Source organism: Megalops cyprinoides, chromosome 3, assembly GCF_013368585.1.
Source record: "Megalops cyprinoides isolate fMegCyp1 chromosome 3, fMegCyp1.pri, whole genome shotgun sequence".
NCBI lineage: Eukaryota > Metazoa > Chordata > Actinopteri > Elopiformes > Megalopidae > Megalops > Megalops cyprinoides.
In genome coordinates, this window is record NC_050585.1 from 14,276,906 (window position 1) to 14,299,165 (window position 22,260).

General features: G+C 43.7%; 1 protein-coding gene across 2 annotated transcripts; it reads right to left on the reverse strand.

Annotated features, from left to right (window-relative positions):
• Positions 1 to 7,122: 7,122 nt before the first annotated feature.
• On the reverse strand, positions 7,123 to 21,934 carry rabgef1 (RAB guanine nucleotide exchange factor (GEF) 1). 2 transcript variants are annotated; one of them, XM_036525610.1, is made up of 10 exons: positions 21,797 to 21,934; positions 17,136 to 17,321; positions 16,456 to 16,628; positions 14,372 to 14,488; positions 11,839 to 12,005; positions 10,737 to 10,818; positions 9,282 to 9,414; positions 8,933 to 9,024; positions 8,125 to 8,381; positions 7,123 to 7,543 (listed from the first exon to the last, which is right to left on the reverse strand). In XM_036525610.1, the coding sequence occupies exons 2-10, from the start codon at positions 17,312 to 17,314 to the stop codon at positions 7,145 to 7,147; spliced, it is 1,599 nt and encodes a 532-aa protein (XP_036381503.1). In that variant the 5' UTR covers positions 17,315 to 17,321; positions 21,797 to 21,934; the 3' UTR covers positions 7,123 to 7,144. The 2 variants fall into 2 exon arrangements, with proteins under 2 accessions (XP_036381503.1, XP_036381505.1); XM_036525612.1 differs by lacking the exon at positions 14,372 to 14,488.
• Positions 21,935 to 22,260: the final 326 nt, after the last annotated feature.

The following is a 22,260-nucleotide window of genomic DNA, read 5'->3' on the forward strand; positions in this document are numbered from 1 at the left end:
CTCGCGAGTCCTTCGAAAACCGCTTAATTTCCCCAACCCACCAATAACAAAGAAGAGAAATGGAGAAAGGCGGGACCTCTTGATCCAGTCAACCAATCACAAATCAAATACTGCCGTTACCCAGACACGAATTTGAGACGCATCCAAGCCGTGCGCGTCACCCAGCAGCACGCCCAGCTGGTTGATTGCTTCCACGTGAACGCGTATTAGTACAAAACAGGGCTTGCTGCTCAGTGTACGCGGATGTAGATTAACACATCAATGTGTACTTTCATAGGATTGGCTTTCCGACATATGAAACTATCTTAATGTTAAGCCTTCATAGTGAGTTATGAAAAATGATAAACTGCGTATCCAGCAATACCTATTCGGTGTATTGTGCGTCATCACTCTACTATTGATATTAGCCGTTACGTAGGTGTGATACCTGCATGCAATGAACATGCAGCACTGCAACTAGCAAATCAAATATCGAACCACTCAATTTCATGCAAGCATTGCCGTGGATTCATTTTTACAAGAAACCAAAAAAAAAAAAATACAAAACTAGCAGATATGCAAAAGCACTGTAATGCAACACAGAACCCATTGCTTGGGCAAAGACGATTTCAGCACTGTGTTGCAGTGTGGTGTCCCCATTGAAAAAGCCTGGTTTTCAATCACTGGAAGTCTCCTCTATCCCCAAGGGTTGTAGTGGCCCACATGCTAAATTCGGAATACCTGGAGAGTGAGTGGAAGTGGAATTGCCTTCTCTAGATGTGAGGTCTTAATGAATGAGCCATTTTTAAGGTCCCGTGGGACCGTGAACAAATTGAAGTTTTTCATTCGGGCTAGACCTCCTGGGATACCTGATCTCATTTTCCAGGAGACTCCTCTGGTCGGATTTATTCAAAACTGGGTACTTTGAGCAATAGTGATAGGATCCACCTCACTCTGTGAAGGCAAATATCAGTTCACCATTGAAGGCTACTGTTTGAGTGCTTAGCCTAAAACCTCGCATAAGGCTTGCCACAAGTGCTCAACATTCCTTTCCTGAGACAGGTGAAGGTTTCAGTCACACTAGATTCACTGAATATTCATGCAAGGCATGTCATAGAAAAAAATGCCTTCATTATCAAAGGATTACAATTCACTTTTTAAAGCAATTTTAAGACGAGTTTTAAGGAACACAGCATGGGTGTCTGTAAACTCAGTTTTATGCTTTTTGAAACAATCACACGCTTTGCATAAAAGCTATGATTCAGCATAAAAGTTCTCTCTCTCGGACAGGGGAGATTGGAGGGCTGAGGAGTTTGCAACTGCACCATAGAGCCAAATTGAGCAGGGTGGGCCTATAATAGCAACTGCTGAGATATCAAATTCAAACATTGTATGGAAAAGAGCCTGCCAAGATAGCCCTCCTTGAATATGGTGCATCTTCAAACACATCTTCCTTGCTGTAATGCATTTCTGTACTATTCTCATATTTGTTTCACTATTTTTTTTGTCTGTTAGAATTAGTTTCCTTGCTTAGCTTGACCCTCCTTTTCCCTACGTTTTAATCACTGCGATCTGTTTTATGAAGTAAAACTGACACACTTCAAAAACCATGATCTCTTGCTGTCTTGCATCATCACGGTAACTGTCGGAATATGTGGAACCTTTTGTGAATCACATGTTGAAGAATATACTGAAGACAACAATGTAACATACTACTCTTCAAATTATGTTCTGGATTTTTTATGTTTTCCATATATCCAGAAGGAGGCTTGGGTCATTAAACTTGTGCAGTGGGTAGCAGATTAAAACTCATGAGTTATGAGTGGAGCCAAATGGAGGAAGAAGGAATGATTGAAGCTCTGGAAAGTGGTGGGCATCTGGCTCTTATGGAATTAACCAGTCATGGCCTGAAGAACTGATTTTAAGCAAGAAGGTTACCACAATGGTTGTGTGGGTTTCAGGGAAAGTTTACAGACACCATGATCAGATTGGACTCAACCATTATTGTTTCTGCAGCTGTTGAACAATTTGGCCATTTCTTGAAACAGATGGTCTGCCGCAAAACTTCGACAGGCTCTCAAGTAGGACTTACACAGGTACAGCCCTTGTTTTTCAGCAACAAGTTGCACCTGCACCTCCAGGTCTTCCTGTTGGATTATGGAAAAGCATTTCCATGAAGAGCCCTGTCACCAGTTCTACATGAAAACACATCCACATGCTCTGTGAGTTTGAAGAGTCTACAGGATATAAAAGATGGGAGTGGAAGCATCTTCACGTGATGTGAACAGGCATAGCCTGTTAAGGTGCTGTGCTCTCCCACAAATATTGTGACACCCGCCCCACCCCACCTTGGGCCAGTGCCAACAATCCACAGCAGTGAGGGCCATTTTCCAAAGAATACGTTTGAAATTGAGCACTGAACGGCACTGATGGGAGTTAAAACAGGTGGAGTACGCTGATCCACCCCATCTGTGAAATGTCATCATCTGCCACACACTGATCCATGATTCAAGATCCAAAGACTATTCATTTCCTCCTCGAAAAAGCTGAAAATTCAGCTTAAACAGTAAACAGTAAACATCATAAAACATCATAAAAGCTGCACTTGCAGCTAAAGTCATTATTACTGAAGTGAATGTAACAATAACTTTTTTATGTACAGTACAGTATGTATAGAGTAGGAAAACAATTTTGTCTTATCTGACAAATACATTCTGCAAAGCATGTTCCTTCACATCACGTAGTGTATTTACATATTGTCCTGATGAAACATTTCCTCTTCTTGTTAAAAATGTTCTCTGAATTACTAAACTAAACGGCTGTTCGTTTCAAAACACATAATTTACTTTTACTGATGACTGGAAAAATACAGCCACTATTAAGAAAAGGACATATATTTAAATAGCAACACTCCATATTAGATATTCACAATAAAAATATACCTTATGACACAGAGCCCATTCTGAGGTAGAACGAATGAGAACTGGCACACAACACTCATCGCGTATTTCAGAAAGTACTGATTAACTCTTAGGTTACAAGGAATTACCCACTTCTAAAAATTAAACCACACCAGAGCAATGTGCCCCTTACAAGGAGAGTGCACTGTACAGTATTTGAGTTTGCAAGCAGCCAAACACGTGTAAATCATCCCATAAATCTGCCCTCAATAAAAAAATTCCCTCTACAGATAGGATGATTAAATATCAATTAAAAAACTGTAAATATTTTACTCTCAGAAAAATACTTAACACAGAGTTACAGGAAAGGGAAGTGGAATGGTCTTTGCTTGTGTGTCATGGTCAAACAATAGAAAAAAGGAGTTAAAATTGTCACATTAAGAAAGTGTGTTAAATCACTTCAATCACTAGGTGGCAGTACCAAGTTATTTAAAGCAGGTGTTTTTTTCTACAGCTCTAGTTTTGTAGAGAGCAGCAATATGCTGATTAAGGTAGTAAAACAACAGAGTAGAATAAATCAAAACTTAATCCAACACCAGTAATGGAAAAATAAAAACCCACTGCTTTGAGCTGTTTCAATTAGCTGTTACACAATTAGGTTTATCAGGCTGACAGTAAAATAAAAATCTGTTCAGAAATCACAAAAGTTTTCTTATATTCACTTGGGCTTCACTTAATTTAAAGTAATAAATAAACATGATTACCAACATTATCCTGGCAGAAATTAATAAATGTATTTGCAATGAGATCTATAACAAATGCTCTGGAACAATTTGAGGCTTTCAGGGTTTATTTTAAGGCAGTTAAATAAACAGTCCATACACACTATAAAACAACACTATCCCCATAAGTTACATTTAAAAAAATAAATAGTGATGTGTTAAAGCCACACTGTTTAAAAGTCACACCTATGAGGTTGCGTATATATTTTTAACAACATCTAATGAGACCCATCATCAAACAAGGCTGACTACTGTATTTAAATTAGAGTACCTGATTCAGTGGCATTTACAAGTGACAGGAGAGACCATCTACACAGCTAGTGGGTGAGGCTTACAACAATTAGAACCAAATGAAAAACAATAATGTGTGACAAATTATAATTTGCATGATCCAATTCTGTCAGTCTTGCACCAACTAGTGGCAAAATATCAGAAATACTGGGTTCTCTTCCCTCAAGCACACATCCTTTTCTTGTCACAAGGGGAAAATAAAAAATTCCAAGCATCATTGAAGCAATTTATAGCACAAAGTAGGCAACTTGGTAAAGCTTCAGTATCCTTTAGATGTCAATAAGCCAGACCTCCCAACTATTTTAAAGCTTGAAAACAAACTTAAAATGGATTCTTTTGCCTTTTGTACAAGAGGGATACACTGGACTCTGGCAATCACTTATTTCACTAACCAGCTATTTGGAAAAAAAAAAAAAAAACAACAACAAAAGAACCTCACCTTTTCCTGTGAAGTTTTTTCAACAGTGTATAAAGGTGTCCTACAGAACAGAGCGGGCTACCCTTGTTTGGAAGGCCACAATCTGGCATATATTACATCTGCCATGTGTAACATTCCCTCATTGCAATTCAATTCAATTAAATTTTATTTGTATAGCGCTTTTCACAACACAAGTTGTCACAAAGCAGCTTTACATTATTCCCAGGGCTGAGACCCCCTGAGAGCAAGCCATGCAATAAGACAAAATATATCAGTGTTCACTAACTCTGTTCTAGCCTTAAGATTGAAAAGGAAGGGGATTCAGTGAAGGGGTTTGGGCCATAGTGTTGGCTTGTGTGGCATGTCATTTTCCCTTTAAAAAGCAGACTCTTTACTTGTATAGGCTCTATTCAGCAGAATGCATGACTGCATACAGCTGCTCTGGGATGGACCAGCATATGAACACAACAAATTACTGTTTCTTCTACTAATTACTGTTTCACTTTTTACCAAATAAACATTGATAGCTCAACAACAGTTAGGTAAAAAGCAAGGTAAAAACAAATTCTGCATTTTAGAAACCTAGTGTAAAATACTCACAAGTGGACTGTACAGTAGAAGTTTTTTGAAAAACTTTTTTTTTTTTTTTTTAAATCAAACAAACCGACATGGGGTCCAATGAGATTCTTGATTGTTGTGTGCCTAATCTGAAAGTATGACATGTTAATAATACCTGTTTAAAACGGTGTCCTCCAACCCTGATCCAGCCACATAGACTGTTTTCTATGTCACACTGATTCTTGAGGAGCGGGGCCAGCTGATGACCACCGCAATTCAACCCGTCTCTTGGTTCAGAGAGCTAAGGTGACTGACGTCTGAACGATGTTCAGATTTGGCCTCCAAGATCAGCATTGCCTGGTTATTCCAACAGCTTGTCCGATTGGACCAGATGTTTGCCAGGGATTGGAGGGTGTTTGCAGTTTGAAAAGAGACACATGCCCTTATTGATACACTATAAAATAATTACAGAGATCTATCATTTCAATTATTTCCATCTGAGAGGGTGAATCAATATAACTGTCTGGTCTTAAGAATAATATTGCCTTTTAAGTTACAACTAAGCAATTTTGTGGTTTGATCACACTACATCATTTAGATTACAACACCTGAATATCAGAGACTTCAATCTTATTAGCTCTCTTAAACAAGTTTTTACAGCCCAGACTCTCCAAAGAGATTAATTAAATGGTCAGTGATTGGTTAACAGGGGGACCAACCATTCCAGAATTTCATCAATTTACCGGCCTGTGGAAAACAATCTATGCAGTGGCGATCCAGGACCAGGGCTGGAAACCACTGTCTGAAGAACATGTGCTTCTAACAAATCCCAACCATCAACAGAGAGTATACATTTGTGGTGCTGAAATGTGTGATGTCACTGGACAGAATATACGTGCATAAATACTTACAGGGAGGGTGACTAAATGAAGGACTTATCATGTTAAAAAGATCTTTTATGCCAGTGCCTAAGACTACACTCCCTTCTTTACGCTCCTTCTGGGAAGGAGATGGGGCAGTAAACCACAGCCATGGTGCTACGTTTGTGACATCAGCAGTCCAATGCACCCCACAAAGCCCATCTCAGACAAAAGAGAGCAGCGGCCCTAACGACCCCCTGTCCTCCAGGCCGGACTCAGCTCACTGCTGCATGCTGCATGCCCCGCAGACACACACCTGAATAAATTAAACATTTCAAATTCATTTATCAGTAACGAAATACAAGCACTGTTAACACTACGCATAAATCATTCAAAAACAGTCACTTTTCATCGTGATTAAAATTAACTGCCTTAATTTTTTTCTTTTAAGAGCCTGTAAAGTGAAGTGAAAACGACATATTATTCCAATATGTTTCCATGGACCCTGGTTTGAAAGTAATCTGCATACCAAAAGGCAAAAAAAATATGACCTCATTCAAAAATGATAGCAAACAGATGGTATCTCTGAATTAATGTGCGGCTTCCCGTTCGTAGCATATTAAGATGAGTGTTTCATGATTATATCGGACTGCACTCTGTTAATGCGTTTGCGCTGCACCCCTCAGAATCCAAGGCGGGAAACAGGTACGTGTAACGCATCCAGGAGAAAGAAGACAGCCTTTGGTTCAGAGTTCAAAGCCTCCCTGACTCGCGGTAGATCAGCATGAGTTCACAGCAGCCCAAAATGGGGGGGGCACCAAAGGGACTGTGCTGCTGTGCTGGCACCCGGTCATTGCCAGGGACAGAGCGCACCCAAACGGGAGAGCGAAGAGGGAGGAGGAGCGTGCCAGGACTGGGGGAAGGGGTTTATTCTGTCCTACACACTGGACGGACAAGACGAAGCGCTGCAGTGGTGTCGCGCCTAGAAACGCGTCTCGCAATATCCTTAAAAGACAGCACCGCTTTTAGACAAAAAAACGCTCTGTGAAAATCTAAAACCGTTTTAGTGTGGTGGCGGTGATGGGTCATATGCAAAGACACGGTGTCATCATCAGCCTGCGGAGAAGGAGGAGGGAGGGAAAGTGGAGCATAATGGCCAAGCCATCCTAAAACCAGGATTAAGGGCGTGCAGCAAGCTCTTGCCCTTTGACGCATGAGCGAGGGGCTGGCTGGGTGTGGGATCTGGGGGAACGCCGGCCGGGGCCGTTTGGAAGGATGTGCGCATACAACGGAAAGCAGAGATCAGACAGTGGGGGGGGGGGGGGGGGGGGGGCATGGGAGAGACACTCCGAAAGGTCAGCCAGCGAATACTTGGGGCTGGAGCGGCGGGGGCAGGCGGTCGTTCTCCACGTTGTCCGAGTCGATGGCGGAGGCCGGGCGGCGGATCTCCAGCGGGTACTTCTCCAGGATCTCCTGCACCTCACGCTCCACGCTCTCCTGCCAGCTGATGAGGTCGCTCTCGAGGGTCCGCGCCCCCTCCAGCACCCGCTCCTGCCGCGCCCCCAGCCCCGCCAGCAGGTCCAGGCTTTGGTAGACCTGGCTGAGGCCCGGGCTGCTGCTGGGCCCCGCCTGGGGCCACGCCTGAGGCTCCTGCCTCCGGGGCGACGCCTGGCCAGACATGTAGCGCTCAAAGTCCTCTGGGCTCAGGTTCAGAGACTGCGCGTCCAGCTTCTCGATGAAGGCCACCGCACAGCACTGCGAGGGAGAGACCGGGAACACCTCAGAAGTCACTGCAGTGGTAACAGCATCTCATCCAAAAATACCACTAACAGTGTGATGTTCAAGTGGCTCTTTCCTGCTCTCAACTTCTAAATCAAGGCCTCAAACATTGCCAGCAGCTCTAGTTATTGTGAACTGGACCTGCTTGAAACTCATGCCCAAGGATACCACTGCATTAAAACATCACTGAATGGACTTTGAAACAACTTTTACCTGAATGCATTGCGCCTTCTAAACCAGAAATATTTATTTACTTTTACTCCACTTTATTCTTTTCAATAGGTACCTTTCTCTTTTGAATTCAACTTTCTGTGTGTGTACAGTACTATTACAAACTTTTAAAAGAGCACCTACATCAAAGAATAACAATGCATGCTGTGTACACCAACACACAGCAAAAACTGTACCCATCCATGGGTTCATACGCATTTTGAAGCAGCCTCAGCAACAGGGTCTGCACCCTCCTCCGATATGATACATAGCATTTCTGTTAAACGATTTAGCGTGTGACAGAGCGCTTCTGTACGGCACACAGAGAGCGCGTGGCCGGCTCTCACCAGGTTGGTGAAGTAGTAGCCGTCCTCGCCGGTCATGAGGCGGCTAGGGTTGCAGAAGCGGGTGATGTACTGGATGTTGGACTGCAGCCGGGGCGGGTTGGCCTTCAGCACGATGTAGATGAGGGTGGGCAGGAAGTCGTCGGCGGACGCCGGCTCCTTCTTGGTGATCTTGATGGCGTTGAAGATGTGCTTGCTGCAGCGGGTGATGCAGGCCAGCTTGTCCCGGGGCACGCGCTTGGAGTCCATCTCGATGACGTCTGCAAAAAAAGTGCACACGCTCTTACCCCTCCGGCACAAGGCTCCCACGTTCTCTACGCAACCAATACCACCCACGATACTAATTTTGAGAATAAATGAATTAAATGAAAAAACATTTCACCTTTATTCTTTTTTATTTTTTAACGTTTTCCTCAAATACATGCCAACTGCTTAAAAGTTACAGTGAGAAAATATGGAAAAAAAACTACACATTACATTCATTTATTTGATTTACTATATTAAAAGAAATTTGCTGCTGCTTGCATTAGAAACAATAATTATCGTTTCTGCAAACATAATGGTACTACGTCTGTTCCAATAATAAAAGTAGTGTTACAGGAACTTTGATTACAAAAGCATGAGAATACTGTAAAAACAAATGGATTCTTCTCAGAGCTCATGGCCTTAGTACTACTAAAATTCGACACAAAACATGGCGTAATTGCAGTAAATAGTGGTGTGACATGGAAAAAAAAAAAAAAAGAAGAGGAGCAAAACTACTTTCAACACACAAATAATGATTTCAGAATCGGTCACAGCAGTTGCCCACCTGTGATGGCTTTTACCACATTGTCCGACACCTCCGGGATCTCCTCATCCACTGGGACACACAGCATCTGAATGGTGACCCAGTGCAGGGCCCTGCAAGAACACCCGCACACATACATACACGTACGGACACACACCCACAAAAACAAGACGCACAACAATAAAGTCATGGATAGGCTAATTAATTAAACCTTTTTTGTTTAATTTCACTTCCCCTTCACTTGTTTTTTGTTATTAATCTGATTCAATTTATTACTGCTTATCAATTCTCGTACTGAAAATGTGGTTACATTCATTAATGAATCTGCAGGTGTAAAACATGAGCCATGTGAGCGTGTAAGAGACCCCACCTAATCCTGTTCTGTGTGGCCAGATCTTTCTTCTCGTCGTCCGTGGTCTCGGGGCAGAAGACATTCTTATAGAGACGTGTCATGATGTACTTCTCCACTTGGTCCATCACTCTTTCCACACGTTCACTCGACCCTGGGCAAACGCAAACGCGAGCTGAGTTTGGCTGTCACATGGCACAGTTTGCTTTACCCCCCCAAACGTGACTCCCCACACAAGCAAGGACAGGTCTGACACACTGCAGTCCGCTCAGATGCCATAACAGAGACTCTGCGGTGTTATCTGCTGAGTACAGATAAAAGGTTATTTTGTACAATAACATGCACCAGGCATAACACCGGAGAAAGGCAGAGTCATACAATGTATTAACCTTAACACCCAGGCTTGCTGCTCCTTTCTGAGCTAGCAGCAGCACGATATATATCTGAATGCCACAGCCTGAGAGACAATGAGCAGGAAGCATTTGCCTAGTAACTGTATAAATGTTTCAATATACGGATGTGCGTTTCTGTATATGAGTGTGTGTGCGTGTGTGTGTGTGTGTGTGTGTGTGTGTGCATGTGTGTGCGTGTTTTTCTGTTAATTGTTGTTTGGTTCACACATTTAGGTGAAAATTGCTTTGGCAATACTGTACACCTGTGCAGTCATGCCAATAAAGCTTGTCTGAATTTGAATTTAAGACACCTCAGGTCCTTCCATGGAAATACAAAGCCCAGGGAAAGTGTTTAGTTGGATGGACCAATCATTCATGAAAAAGATGCTTTTTAATAGCCATTATATTGTAAACTGGGTACACCAAACAAAACACTTACCCCAGGGGTTTCATTTAACACATTTATTGACTGTTTTAAGCAAACTTAAAATCAAATTTTGATCACACGTAAAGTAATGAATGACACTAGTTCTAGATGATCTTATTACTACTGTTTTTCTGGCCAAAATGCCTTTTTGAAGACATTCCTGATTGTGAATACAGTCATATAAATCTCTCGTTAATAAGGGGACAGCACATAACAGCTTAGAAGGCCAGATGTTAGATCTTTTCTGCACATGCCCCTATTGCTCAAAAAGCAACAAAGATTTGTCTGATCTTTATAACGTCAGCGGGAAATACCGCTGCAAATTACCGATGATGACCTCAGCCTCTTTTCAGCCACGTCTTGGATAAGCTGACTGCAATGACAGGCATTAGTCCAAATAGGCTTATTAATGTCACCGATAATGTCACTTCCCTCTCTTGTCCCTGCGACCTCATCTCTTCCATCTGCACAGCATTTATTTCAACTGAGATGAACATAAGGGACTGCGACTCAAAGTTAATCTGACTCGCTAGACTCGCAGATTTGTGTTTTCCGAGCACTGAAGTCTGACGTTAACTCTAATGACCATAAAGAAGCCAATATTCACTGAAAACTGAAGGGGTGCCTCGTGATGAAGTGCCGAAGTGGTGGATCTACCTTTAAAGTGGGTCATGAGGCGGTCGGACATGCTCTGATAGAAGTCCTGGACGCACTCTGACTGCTCATCGGCCCCAAGGTCCTGGCACGTGAGAGAAAGGATCACAGGTCTGAGGGCTCAAATTACCAGCGGCTCGCACAGAGCACTGGAAAAGGGTCAGTGTAAGCACTCTGAAAAATGCAGATGTGAAAGACCTGAGCCAGCACTGACACAGAAACATGCAGCATCAGGAATGTAGGAAATACCTGCCACTACTTCCCTTTAAGGAAACGACAACACTACGTAATTCCTTCAGTTAAAATGAATCTGAAATCATTCATCTGTCATTACCATCAGAATGCACCGCGTCTGTTTAAATGCAATTTCCCCTGCCCAGGTATAATGACTAACACCTGCAGTTCCACATCCAAATGTAACAATTTAAACACTAGAGTGTGAATTTAATCAGGTGTAAGGCAGCAAGCTTAATTCAGTGCTAATAGGCCCAACAGGACAGCATATCACAATCTCTTCTGCTAACTGAAGATGCTGCGAAAATAATGACAGATCAAATGGACTTCAGCTGTCCAACACTTGGGACTACCCCTGGGTAGCACCACGAGGTGATTAGCAATGTGATTAGCACTTATGTTAAAGCCAGGTACAGAAGGATACCCTAAAAACATCCCATGATTCTATGGGACAGCCTATCTACACACAAAACTCTACAACTCAGTCACCCTGTCACGCCCCAAAACCACAATATGCTGAATAAAAACAAGTGTACAATCTACCCTAATCTACCCAGTGTTACAAAAGCATGGGCAGCAGTGTGGCATAGTGGTTAGGAGCAAGGCTCATAGCCGAAAGGTTGCTGGTTCAATTCCCCGGTGAGGCAATGCTGCTGTACCCTTAGGCTAGGTACTTAATCCAGAACTACCTCAGTAAATATCCAGCTGTTTAAATGGATAGCATGTAACAAAAATTGCGACCTTATGCCATAAATGACAATAATGTAATGCAATGTAATGGATTACAGTGTATTCGGACCTCTCCTAGGCGGAACGTGGCATTCACCACTGTGCCCCCTCCTATACGTTACCTGGTATCCAGAGATCTCACCTTCTTGTTGGCCATGCCCTCAATGAAGGCTCTGCACTGTTTGTGAATCTCACGGCCCGGCTTCTGCAGGTTCTTGAGGAAGTCAACGAAGTCCCGGGACACACGGTCCGTCTCGATGCTGGACTGCCGGCTGATGGAGGGGCTGGGGGTTTTCCCCTCGTGGGACTCTAAGGGGACAGGCACAAGCACCAGCGGCGGAGGTCAGGGGAGGGTCCCACAGTAAGTAACTTATGACATCACCTCTCCCAAGCATCACTGGAAAGCGGTAACAATGGGATATACCTGGATGACTTCTGCTCCTTACAAACACATACAGCTTAACACTCTGGAACACTGCCAACGGGCCTGTATACAGCCTTTGACATATTCCTTCTTCACAAAACTCCAAAGTCTCGTGACCTTTACAGCACTCCTTAGGCTCCACACCCTAAATGACAGCTGTAGGCTATAGGGCAACCACATCCTGACCTTTAAATACGTTCCAAGTAATGCTTTAAATTAATTATACACCATTCAGGCAAAGTCATACTCCAGCACTCCCTCCAGCATGCTTTCACATGCGAGGTTTGTCCCATGCAGACTGATGGTCGAGGTCATTAAATGAATTTCATCGCGGTTCCACGACCACGCTGAAGCGTAACACCAATCCTTTCAGGGAGCAGCTCAGAGACACTCTTCTACAGGAAACGCTGCCCCTCGTGATTTCCAAATGCTTGATCATGAAGAAAAAAAAAATACCCACACAGTTTCTGCTTTCTGTCACATGGGGTGGAAATGTCCCTGCTATGCAGAATATTTCGCGCTATTCACAGTCAGTGAAAAATCTCATTTGAAATGTCACCGAAACGCAAGAAGGTGTGCATAAACAGCAAATGCAAGCTAAGAAAAAGAACTGAATTTAAATGAATTTTATGAACTGGGAATGTGAGCATTTGCATGTCACACCATGCAACACAATTATTAATACTGTTCAAGGAGCAACAAAATATTAACTTTTGACCCTTGATGAAGTTTTAGATGAACACAGCCACCACTTCAAGGAGCAAGGTACACAGTTCCAACACATAAAACTGAATTTTAAAATTTCTCTATTCACAGATATTTTGCCACAGGGATAGGAGTATTCCTGAGACTTTAATATATCAATAACTTTAGATGTTTTTCGATTACGGCTCTTGTTGGTATCTAATGGAGTACCCACAACCAAAAAGAAACAAAAACCAACAGAAATTATATCTTTAAAAATGTATATTAAAAATTATATTATAATGCCCAGTTACATACTGTCATTCTCAATCCAACTGTCAATCAGCCGTTAGTAAAATATTCACAATCAATCAGTAATAACAATTTGGCCACCAAACTTGACCAATCAGACACGCAGAACACAAAACCTGTCGAAAATAAATGAAGCCAAGCTCAAGAAGAAAAATGTAAAGGTACTGTTTTCTTAGATTTTGATAGCTATGGGGGGGGGGGGGGTGGTCACTCATGTCATAACAAACAGACATATTGTAATAAAAATGCACTGTAGGAATGAAAACAGCACTGCCAATGCCTTGCTAATGGAGCCATTCCAGGTCTTACTAGTAGCAGGTTAGTGTACCACTCACTCGCAGCCCCCATTCAGTACACCACCCTGCTTCTAACAAAAACCTGGAGCTTCAGGGGTGTGAGGGGGGGTGGGGGGGGGGGCACTGCTTCAGTGCAGCAGACACTAAAAACAGAGGAGGGGGTGAGAGGTTCCTTCTGTCTTGCGCAAGGAACTGATGCAGTGGCCTACTGTAATCACCCAGCATGAAGCAGCAGGACTGAGGAACTGTCACTGGGAGGATTCTGACATGTTTGAGAAGTTGGGCCATCTCACACAGTCAGGATTCTTAGGAGAGCAGGTCTACAGTTCAGGATGGGTGGTACTGGCAACTAGTCAAGCTGCAGAGGTGCACTATGAGAAGGCCACTAGATAGACAACACAGACACCACCCACCTCTCAGCCTGGTCACCAACGCTGCCATCGTGACAACACCAAGAAGGGGGAGGAGGAGGAGGGTGAGGGGGTAGCCGAACAGTTAAACAATGAACACCACAAACAGCACACACACTCTCACTCACACACACACACACGCGCACACACAAAAGCAACCCAAGCTGAAAACAATGCACTTGGGCCAATGTCAACACTCCACACTGCGGGCACCGAGAGCAAACACTAGGATCAGCTGAGCACTGCACTGCCGTAAATCTGGCACACACACGCACACAGCAAACACTGAAGGCTGAATCCCTGGGCCAGTCGGCCTGATGCAGCCACTCAGACTGCACTGGACAAGATCTCTTAAAGCCCCCTGGCTGTGGGGTGACTTTAAGAGCAGTCCACACCTCCACACTCCTTACATGCAGTAAAACAGGGGTTAAGAATCAGGCTTCTCCAGGTTGGCCTAAAACATATAAGGGTGAGAATCCCGAGACGCCCCCATGCCACACCCCCAGCGTCCCCCGACCTGCAAGTGTCCTTTCTGGCTGCACTGGTTACCTTCAGTGGGGGCCACCATCTCCCAAGGCTGGGCAAACATCCCCCTCAGGTCCCTGAGGAGAGTCTCTCCGTGGCGCTCCCTCACCCCCGACACCTTCTCTACTCTCTCAGAGGGGGCTGGAACGGACCCGAAAGCAGGTCAGGTGTGGCAACACAGGGGGGTGAGGGTGTGGGAGACGGAAGGGGGTGGCGGGGGGGGGGGGGGGGGGGGGGGGTAGTCCAAGAAGCACAGAGGAAGGAGTGGAGCAGCAGCCAGCCACATATGGACGGAACATACAAGAACAATGGATGACAGGTGGCGGACGACAAAGACAATAAAAAAGGAGTATTTTCAGGATGAGGGTGGGGTTTGGCAGGGTGGGTTATCAAACCGTTACATGTCAGCAGGGGAAGAGGAAAAGAGCAGGAAATCAAAAAAGAAAGAAAGGATGATGAACAAATGAATGAGTACAATGACTGCAAAGAAAAGTGAAACAGAGAAATGAGATGAGAGCAATGACAGTGCTGGACACTGGGTTCCACACAAATGCCTGCCTCATCCAACCGGAGGGCACCTGGCAGGACTGCTAATTCAAAGACAGTAAACAGATCAAGCAGGAACTACCTTTGAAGGGTTAGAATATTTGTTATCACTGTATGCTAGTGTTAATGTTAATTTGATCACCGGGGCACGCTGCCGAGGCTAATTCTGCCGCAACAGCTACAGTCCTGATCAATTAACCCTGATAAAGGAGCCTTAGAGGGGAAGGAGGCACCTTGCCGATCAAGGTCCTGAGCTGGCCGTTTCCTGAATTAGACACCCGCGGGATCCCTGCCAGGAAAAGCTAATGAGTCGAGCGTCCCCGAGCCTGAAGCGGAAACCGTCTGAGCGACGAGTGAGGGAGGAGGGCACGTGTGACTGAGTGTCCGGGAGAGGGCAGGACCAGAGGGCCCACAGCCCCAGCTGCCGCTCTCCGCAGGAGATGAACAGCCTGTCTGCACAATGCTGATACCTTCTGACACACCTGGTTTCAGTCTATGCTTTGGCACATCAGACATTGGACTGGTCAGGACTGCAGCTTGTCTACTCTCTGGAATAAATACAGAAGACCCTCAAAGTTTGCTGGAGATACTGTGGGGATACCCATGAATGGTGAAGTCTGTAAATACTGTACTGTACCAATAATGAAGACCTATGTAGAAATGGGATTTGTTCCTGACACAAAACACCCACATTTTCAGTACAAAATCAATGTAATAATGCAAGACGCAAGGGATCAGTAAGTGTGCTAATGTGATAATTCTACAAGCTCATGTGTAAAATGAACGCAACACAGTAAGGGTTGGGGCAGCACTCTGCGGCCGAGAGACTGAAAGTAAAAACCTATTGAGCAGAGCTGGGGAGAGTTAACTAATGAACCCACCATTTAAAACCCCTGAATGGCAGTGCATGTTGTGACTGTGACAGACGGGAGGCTGTCTGATGTAGTCGGTCATAAAAGCAGTGATGCAACCCAGAAAGAGGCCTGAATCCTGCACGTTCATCAGCTGTTGAGGCCCGCAGAGGACACTGGGGCTTACAGTCTGGTTTCTAGGCAGACCTCTGTGGGGAGACCCACCCAGGATCCCCAACCATGACACCACCTACAGTGCACGAGTCTCGACCTGCTGCATCTATTCATAGTCCGTTTTGTCACTGGACACAAACAAGGCCTGTGTGTGTCAGAGTTTTCAGATTCTGTCATTTAGTACCAGCATGCAGCTGACTCACCACAAAATATACTTCACACCACAACCTGGACTGTAAGTAAGGCCAGGACATAACTGACAAGGCTGCGGTTCATTATATAATTTCACAATACTCCACTCAAGAAGTTGAATTATGGAAATCAAAGAACAGCCAGCATCCACAGAAAAAAAGGTCACAGAAAAAAAAAAAACTTGATCAGAATAATGAATGATCCTTTTTTTATAAACTCTGCAGAAAACAGAAAACAAACCATGACAGTTATCAACAAAATGGTGCATGTCAAACCAAATCACATATCTGTTTATAAAACAGATGCACGCATTTGACCTCCACCCACCCACACAGCACTCAGTACCTTTCTTGGGCGCAGTGCGTGACGAGGGGCTGAAGAACTTCTTCACGGTGGTCACCTTCCGCGTCTTCTCATTGGTCTTCTTCTCCTCGAATTTGGAGAATGGGGCGAGGGAGGGCTGGGGCTGCTGCACACCCTGGCTGCTAGCGTAGGCGGCCTCCTCCTCCCTCTGCAGCCTAGGACAGAGTGGGACAGAGCTTTACCACACAGCACCAACACCTGGGACAAACCAGGTCCCGGGAAGTGGGCGGAAACCACGGTGGCCCTGATACCTGCTTGTATCTGCACGATACCTAAACAGACAGCACTGTGTATGAGCATGGCATCTATTCTGTGCCTCTGTACTGTGGTTGTTAAATATGTGGCTGTTACTGTATTTATACACACTAAAATGTTTCACAATTATAAATACTAAGTAACTGTTTGCATGTATGCACGTGTAAATGCGCTGGTAAATTGTACAGTACCTAAACATGTGTTAGGGCCACTAAATGCAAAATGGCACCACCATTTTATCACCGTTCCTACTCAGGAAGTTCCATATGATAATCTAAGGAAGTAAACGATGTCGTAAGTGACCCTTGACAGCAAGGCCTTTGTGCTGACACCGTCACCTTTAGCCACGGGCGTATGAAACGTGTGGGATGCCTGTTTTGCAAGCGGGAAGCCGCGACACTCCTTACTTCTCCGCTAGCGCCCAGTCCTCCTGGATCTGCTTCTGCCGGGCACGCTGGTACTCCTCCCTCCAGCACTTGGAGCAGAGGCCCTGCCAGGCCGCGTTGCCGTAGTACCCGCATCCTTTCTTGCACAGCAGCTCCGACTGGTCCACGTGGATCCCCCTGCGCTCCGACTTCTGGCTCATCTCTCAGCTGGCGGGACACAGCGGAGGGAGTGAGCGACGGGGCCGACGGCCACGGGCAAGCGTGAAGCTCGAAACATGCAGACTCTGATACAGGAGCTCTGATAACATCTGCCCGCAGTCGAAGATTCCTTGTCAAGATATCACACTGAAAACCACCGAAACTCCCCAACTCCTCCGCAAATTAAGCGGCAACCACAAGTCTGTAGCTGAACCAGGAAGGAGCACAGAGAGTGTTGTCTCACCAGCAATTCAGTCTCCGCATGTTATACCATTCACATTCACAACAAAAAAGCTACACTGAGTATGAAAAAGCAACGGGGTATTGTTTCAAATTCAGAGACGTTTTTACAGGTCTATGTTACAGCTTTGATTCAACTTCCATTTATTTTTACTATGCACAACAAGATTTTAGTCTTTTAGTCCTTCAAATGTAAATGTAAATAAACAAACGTAAAGATGTTAATGTAGTTCTGGACTGGTGGGGTTGGAGGGATGTCACCAACGTTTGCTGAGCAGACTTCACTTACGGGCTTACTGCATGCAACAGAACGCTGAAATGCTAATACTTGGAGAGGTGCTCACAGAACAACAATGGGGTGATGCAGCAGCCTTTCAGGGTCATTCACTCTCACTGCACAGCCTCACTAGGTGTGCACCATTACACAAACCTTACAAAACTAATGCACGCTAAAAACACAAGACGACTAAAGTTTTACTCTTTTGACCAACAGCCAATTCACTAATTGTTATAGGTGTCTATGGGGCCACACATGGCAGGTTACATGACTGTGGCACAGTATAACCAGAAAACCCCCAGTTGCTCAGATCCAACACTCTCCGTAGTAACAGGCTTCTATTCTTCATTACTGTAAAACAAGACTGAGCCTGCATGGGGTGCAGTGCATATTTAACAATGAGCTCTTCCCGTCAACATGATGACAGAGCACATAATTGAAAGAGAAACTGAATCCCGATCCATTAACCAGCCAGGAGCAGGAAGGAAACCCAGTCCAGCATTAATATTTCAGAATGCTGAATCGGCCAGCCAGGCTCAAAGGGCAGCAGCATGACTCTGAATGGACTGAGTAGTCCGTATCATTCACTGAGCACCAACACAATAACCTCTACCAAGTGCACTTACAAACCATGTGTTTTACATGCTATTTGGACTGTTATGCATATTGACTGCCAGCTAGGACACAGCCCTTAAGCTAAACAGAAGCACTTTGCAGGTCTGAAAAGAACACGGTTTGTGTTGGCATAAAGCTTCCTCCATTCCTGTTATTTTAACAGGTGTTATGGAGACCTTAAAACATAGGATTTGAGAGTTCTTCTACTGTGAAATTCCCTTTCAAGAAATTTTACTGGCGTAATCTCATATGTGACATGAGATATGATATTTAGCCAAATCTGATAACATCAATCTATAATTCAAACAGCAGACATCAACTTGGAACCACGCCTGTCAACACATCCTTCTATCCTAGAGGTCTAATTTGATGGATCACTGTAAGTTCACTGACACTGAATTGCATATACTACAGGAATGAGTGAATATGTAAAGGTCATAACAAAATGATTCAGCTAAATTAGGAAAGAATAATATAGGCATACAGATATGAAAGACTATTTCTATACACATAAATATGCCTGTTGCTTCACTTGATTTGGTTAGAGAATAACTGCATTGATGTGAAAGAGCTGCCTCAAAATGACATTCCAAAAAAGATCCTCACAATAACTGTGCATAGAACATGTCTGTAACTGCAGCATTAAGAGGACTGACTCACTCTGCATTCATCCATACAGTGCAACACCTGACAGCACACTGATGTCTAGACCAAAACATTTTTTGTTACATAAGAAGTTTCAATTACACATTCAGAGCTAAGGCAGAGGCTGAACGTCATTTTTATTCCAGCCTAAAGAAAGAAATGATCTCAACACACTTACACTGAAACAATACAAATCAATTCATTTGGGGTGAGGAGACTTGGTAAATTGGTAATCAGCACCTGCCTGTGGCTCCAGTCTAAATCTCACTGTAGTAATATTCTTATATAGTAGCCAAATATATTTGGCATAGGAAATATATGGAATAGTTTATGGGATCTGGACCCTGTCTGTAAAGACTGGACCCTGTCTGTAAAGACTTCACATGCTCCCCTAGTGTCTGTATGGAATCTTGGGTAGTCTACTTTCCCCCCACAGACCAAAGATATTCTGTCTTGGTGAACTGGCATCTATAAACTATTCTCCATGTTACTGCCCACATGTCGATGGACTGATGCCCCATTCAGAGCAGGGTGCTGTGCTGACCCCATGGCCAGGGTTGTATTTTTCTAGCTGGAGCTGTTTTAAGGACAACGTAGTTATTGTACAGATGGCGGATCAGATAGAAAGTGGCAAATGCCCTGAAACGTATTTGTCTGAACCTCTTTAAATGTTTTAATTCACGCATTTATATTCCAGACAATACCTGTTTGCAATTTGATGTAGAAATGAAGTAACCAGTAAAACCTCAAAATTATGTAACATTTAAAAAAAGAGACACTCAAAAGACATTGGGGGCTTATCTTTGCATTAATACACTGCAAAAATGCAATGCACACAAACGCTATACATTACTCACATTACAGATTCAAGTGTGTGTTTTATGACTTGCAGTCCTAATAAATTACATAAATTACATGATCTTCAAACATGCACCTTGCCCAAGTACTTCTATAATTTCCTCCACAAGAGCCATTTCCATTGGTACGAACAGACAGTGTCCAGACGTGCTGCCATTCCTGCTGCAAAATCTACCCATGTAGAGAAAATTATGAACTTGAGCATTAGGTTTAAAAGCATCCATTGCTGATCAACAGAGAAAACCTGCAGCCACATAGTCATTTATCTCTTGTAATTTTCAAACACAGTAGGTTATTTTGATATTACGTTCTAAAGCATTATGCCAAATAACTAATGGACCGTTTAAAACAGGAGTCGAAAAAATCTCCTGGTACATCCAATCACACCACTTTCTCTACTGCTCTGTCAAAAGTAGTGGCAAAGACAAGCCTAGATAGGTTTTTGTCCCTCACTTCTAAAGTAAAAGGATGACCCTGTGCTGTATGATGCTGTCTATGCATATTACTTAACAGTCCTCACTCTACATAACGCTGTTACATTGTTATGGCAGACGACTTGTGTAACACTGTTTACCTAAACTAATTATGGAACACGGGAGAAGAAAATGACCTTCGGGGCAAAACAAACTCACACCTGAGGGCAACCGTTGCTGGTTGTACCAACAGACTTGTTTTGAAGGACTATGCCAATCGGAGCAGAAGCATGCATCCTCTAAGTATTGCTCATAATACAGCAAGAGGCTACCTGATTTTACAAGACTGTAGCCTACACTTCGAAATCAATCTGGCTACTACAGCTTTCAAAACGCAAGACCAGCTGCTCATTCTGTCTGAAAATGTACGTTACATTGAATTTTCTACACCGCATGCCAATGTCCCTGGATTTGAATGCTTCCTTCTAATAAGGGTTTTCTCTCACAGATGTTATTACCGTGCTGGTTTTCTGCATGTCCTATTTTCGATTTCCAGCTCACTGCATGTAAACTTGACTCCTTTTTGAATTTTATTGAAATAAATTTAAACCACACCAGCAAGTGTCGGCTGCATGGACTTTTAATACCAAATAACAAATCAATGTTGTTATACTACTTCTATAATACTGTAAGTTCAGTAACAGTTACGACTAGTAATACTAATACATTTACCATATATAGTTTGCTGTGAGGGCAGTAGTTCGCTTTTGCCAATGACATACGTTGATGAGCTAATTTACTTCGACTTGGCTTCATATAATTGTGAACGCATTTGTTGGTAGCTAGGTAGCTACTAGCGAGCTTGCAGAGTGCAAGATAGCTAAAATAGCTAGCTGACATTATATTCAATAGCAATGCAGCACTAAACACAGACCTAGCCGGCAAGCTGCGCGGGTTAACACTTGCCAGGTTGCAGCTAACAGAGAAATAGTCAAAACAACAATGTAGCTAGCCTGCTACTGACACTAACTAGTTGACTAGCTAGCAAGCATCTGAGGTGAACTGTGTAAGATGGGCAACAGTTAGATAGTGTTAACTTAGATGATATCTAACGCCTCGTAAATTGCTTATTTTTGCATGAACCAGACAGATGGCAAGCTGTCTAACCAACCCTTAATAGTTTTTGTTGACGATATCAAGCTAGCAAGCAAGCCACCAACTGGATGAATCAGAGTAACTTACTAGCTTACTAGCGGTGACCTACACGCTAACATGCTAGCGAGCGGGGCCCGAATCAGTAGTGAGACAGAGACAGGGACGAATGTTTAGCAGATACAGCTAGCTAACGTTAGCCAGATATCTGTATTACAATAAAACGTCCTTATTTATGCAACACCCAACACCTTCCTTTATATTTAATGTTCCTTCATACTCACCTTTTTGGTGGTGTGTATTAGGAAGTCATTCACGATCGCTTCGGGTAGCTTTATTTTCTCCGCATTGACAGCTGTAGCTATGGCTACGTGCCTGGCAAAACTCACCCCCAGTTTCTGCTAACCTCAGTTGCCTTTCTTTTCCTCTCCGTCCAGAGCGCCGTCTACGTTACCACGCAGTGTCACGTGTTCATCACCGACCGTATTTGCTAGAAACGACGACCTAAACAGCCCGTTAAATTAAAACGTGGGCGTAGTCGTTTGTGGTAACTTACTCGAGTCCAGCTTCCACAATTTGTGAGCATTGTAGCTATATCCTTGATTTTAATAAGTTCCCTCGAACTGCAAAAAAGCGCTGTGAATCCCTACATTATCTTAATTGTATGACGTTAGATAAAACGTATGGCTGTAAGATAACTTTTTGTCTCTTAAAGTATTTTGAGGTAATAATTGTGTTATTACGGTGA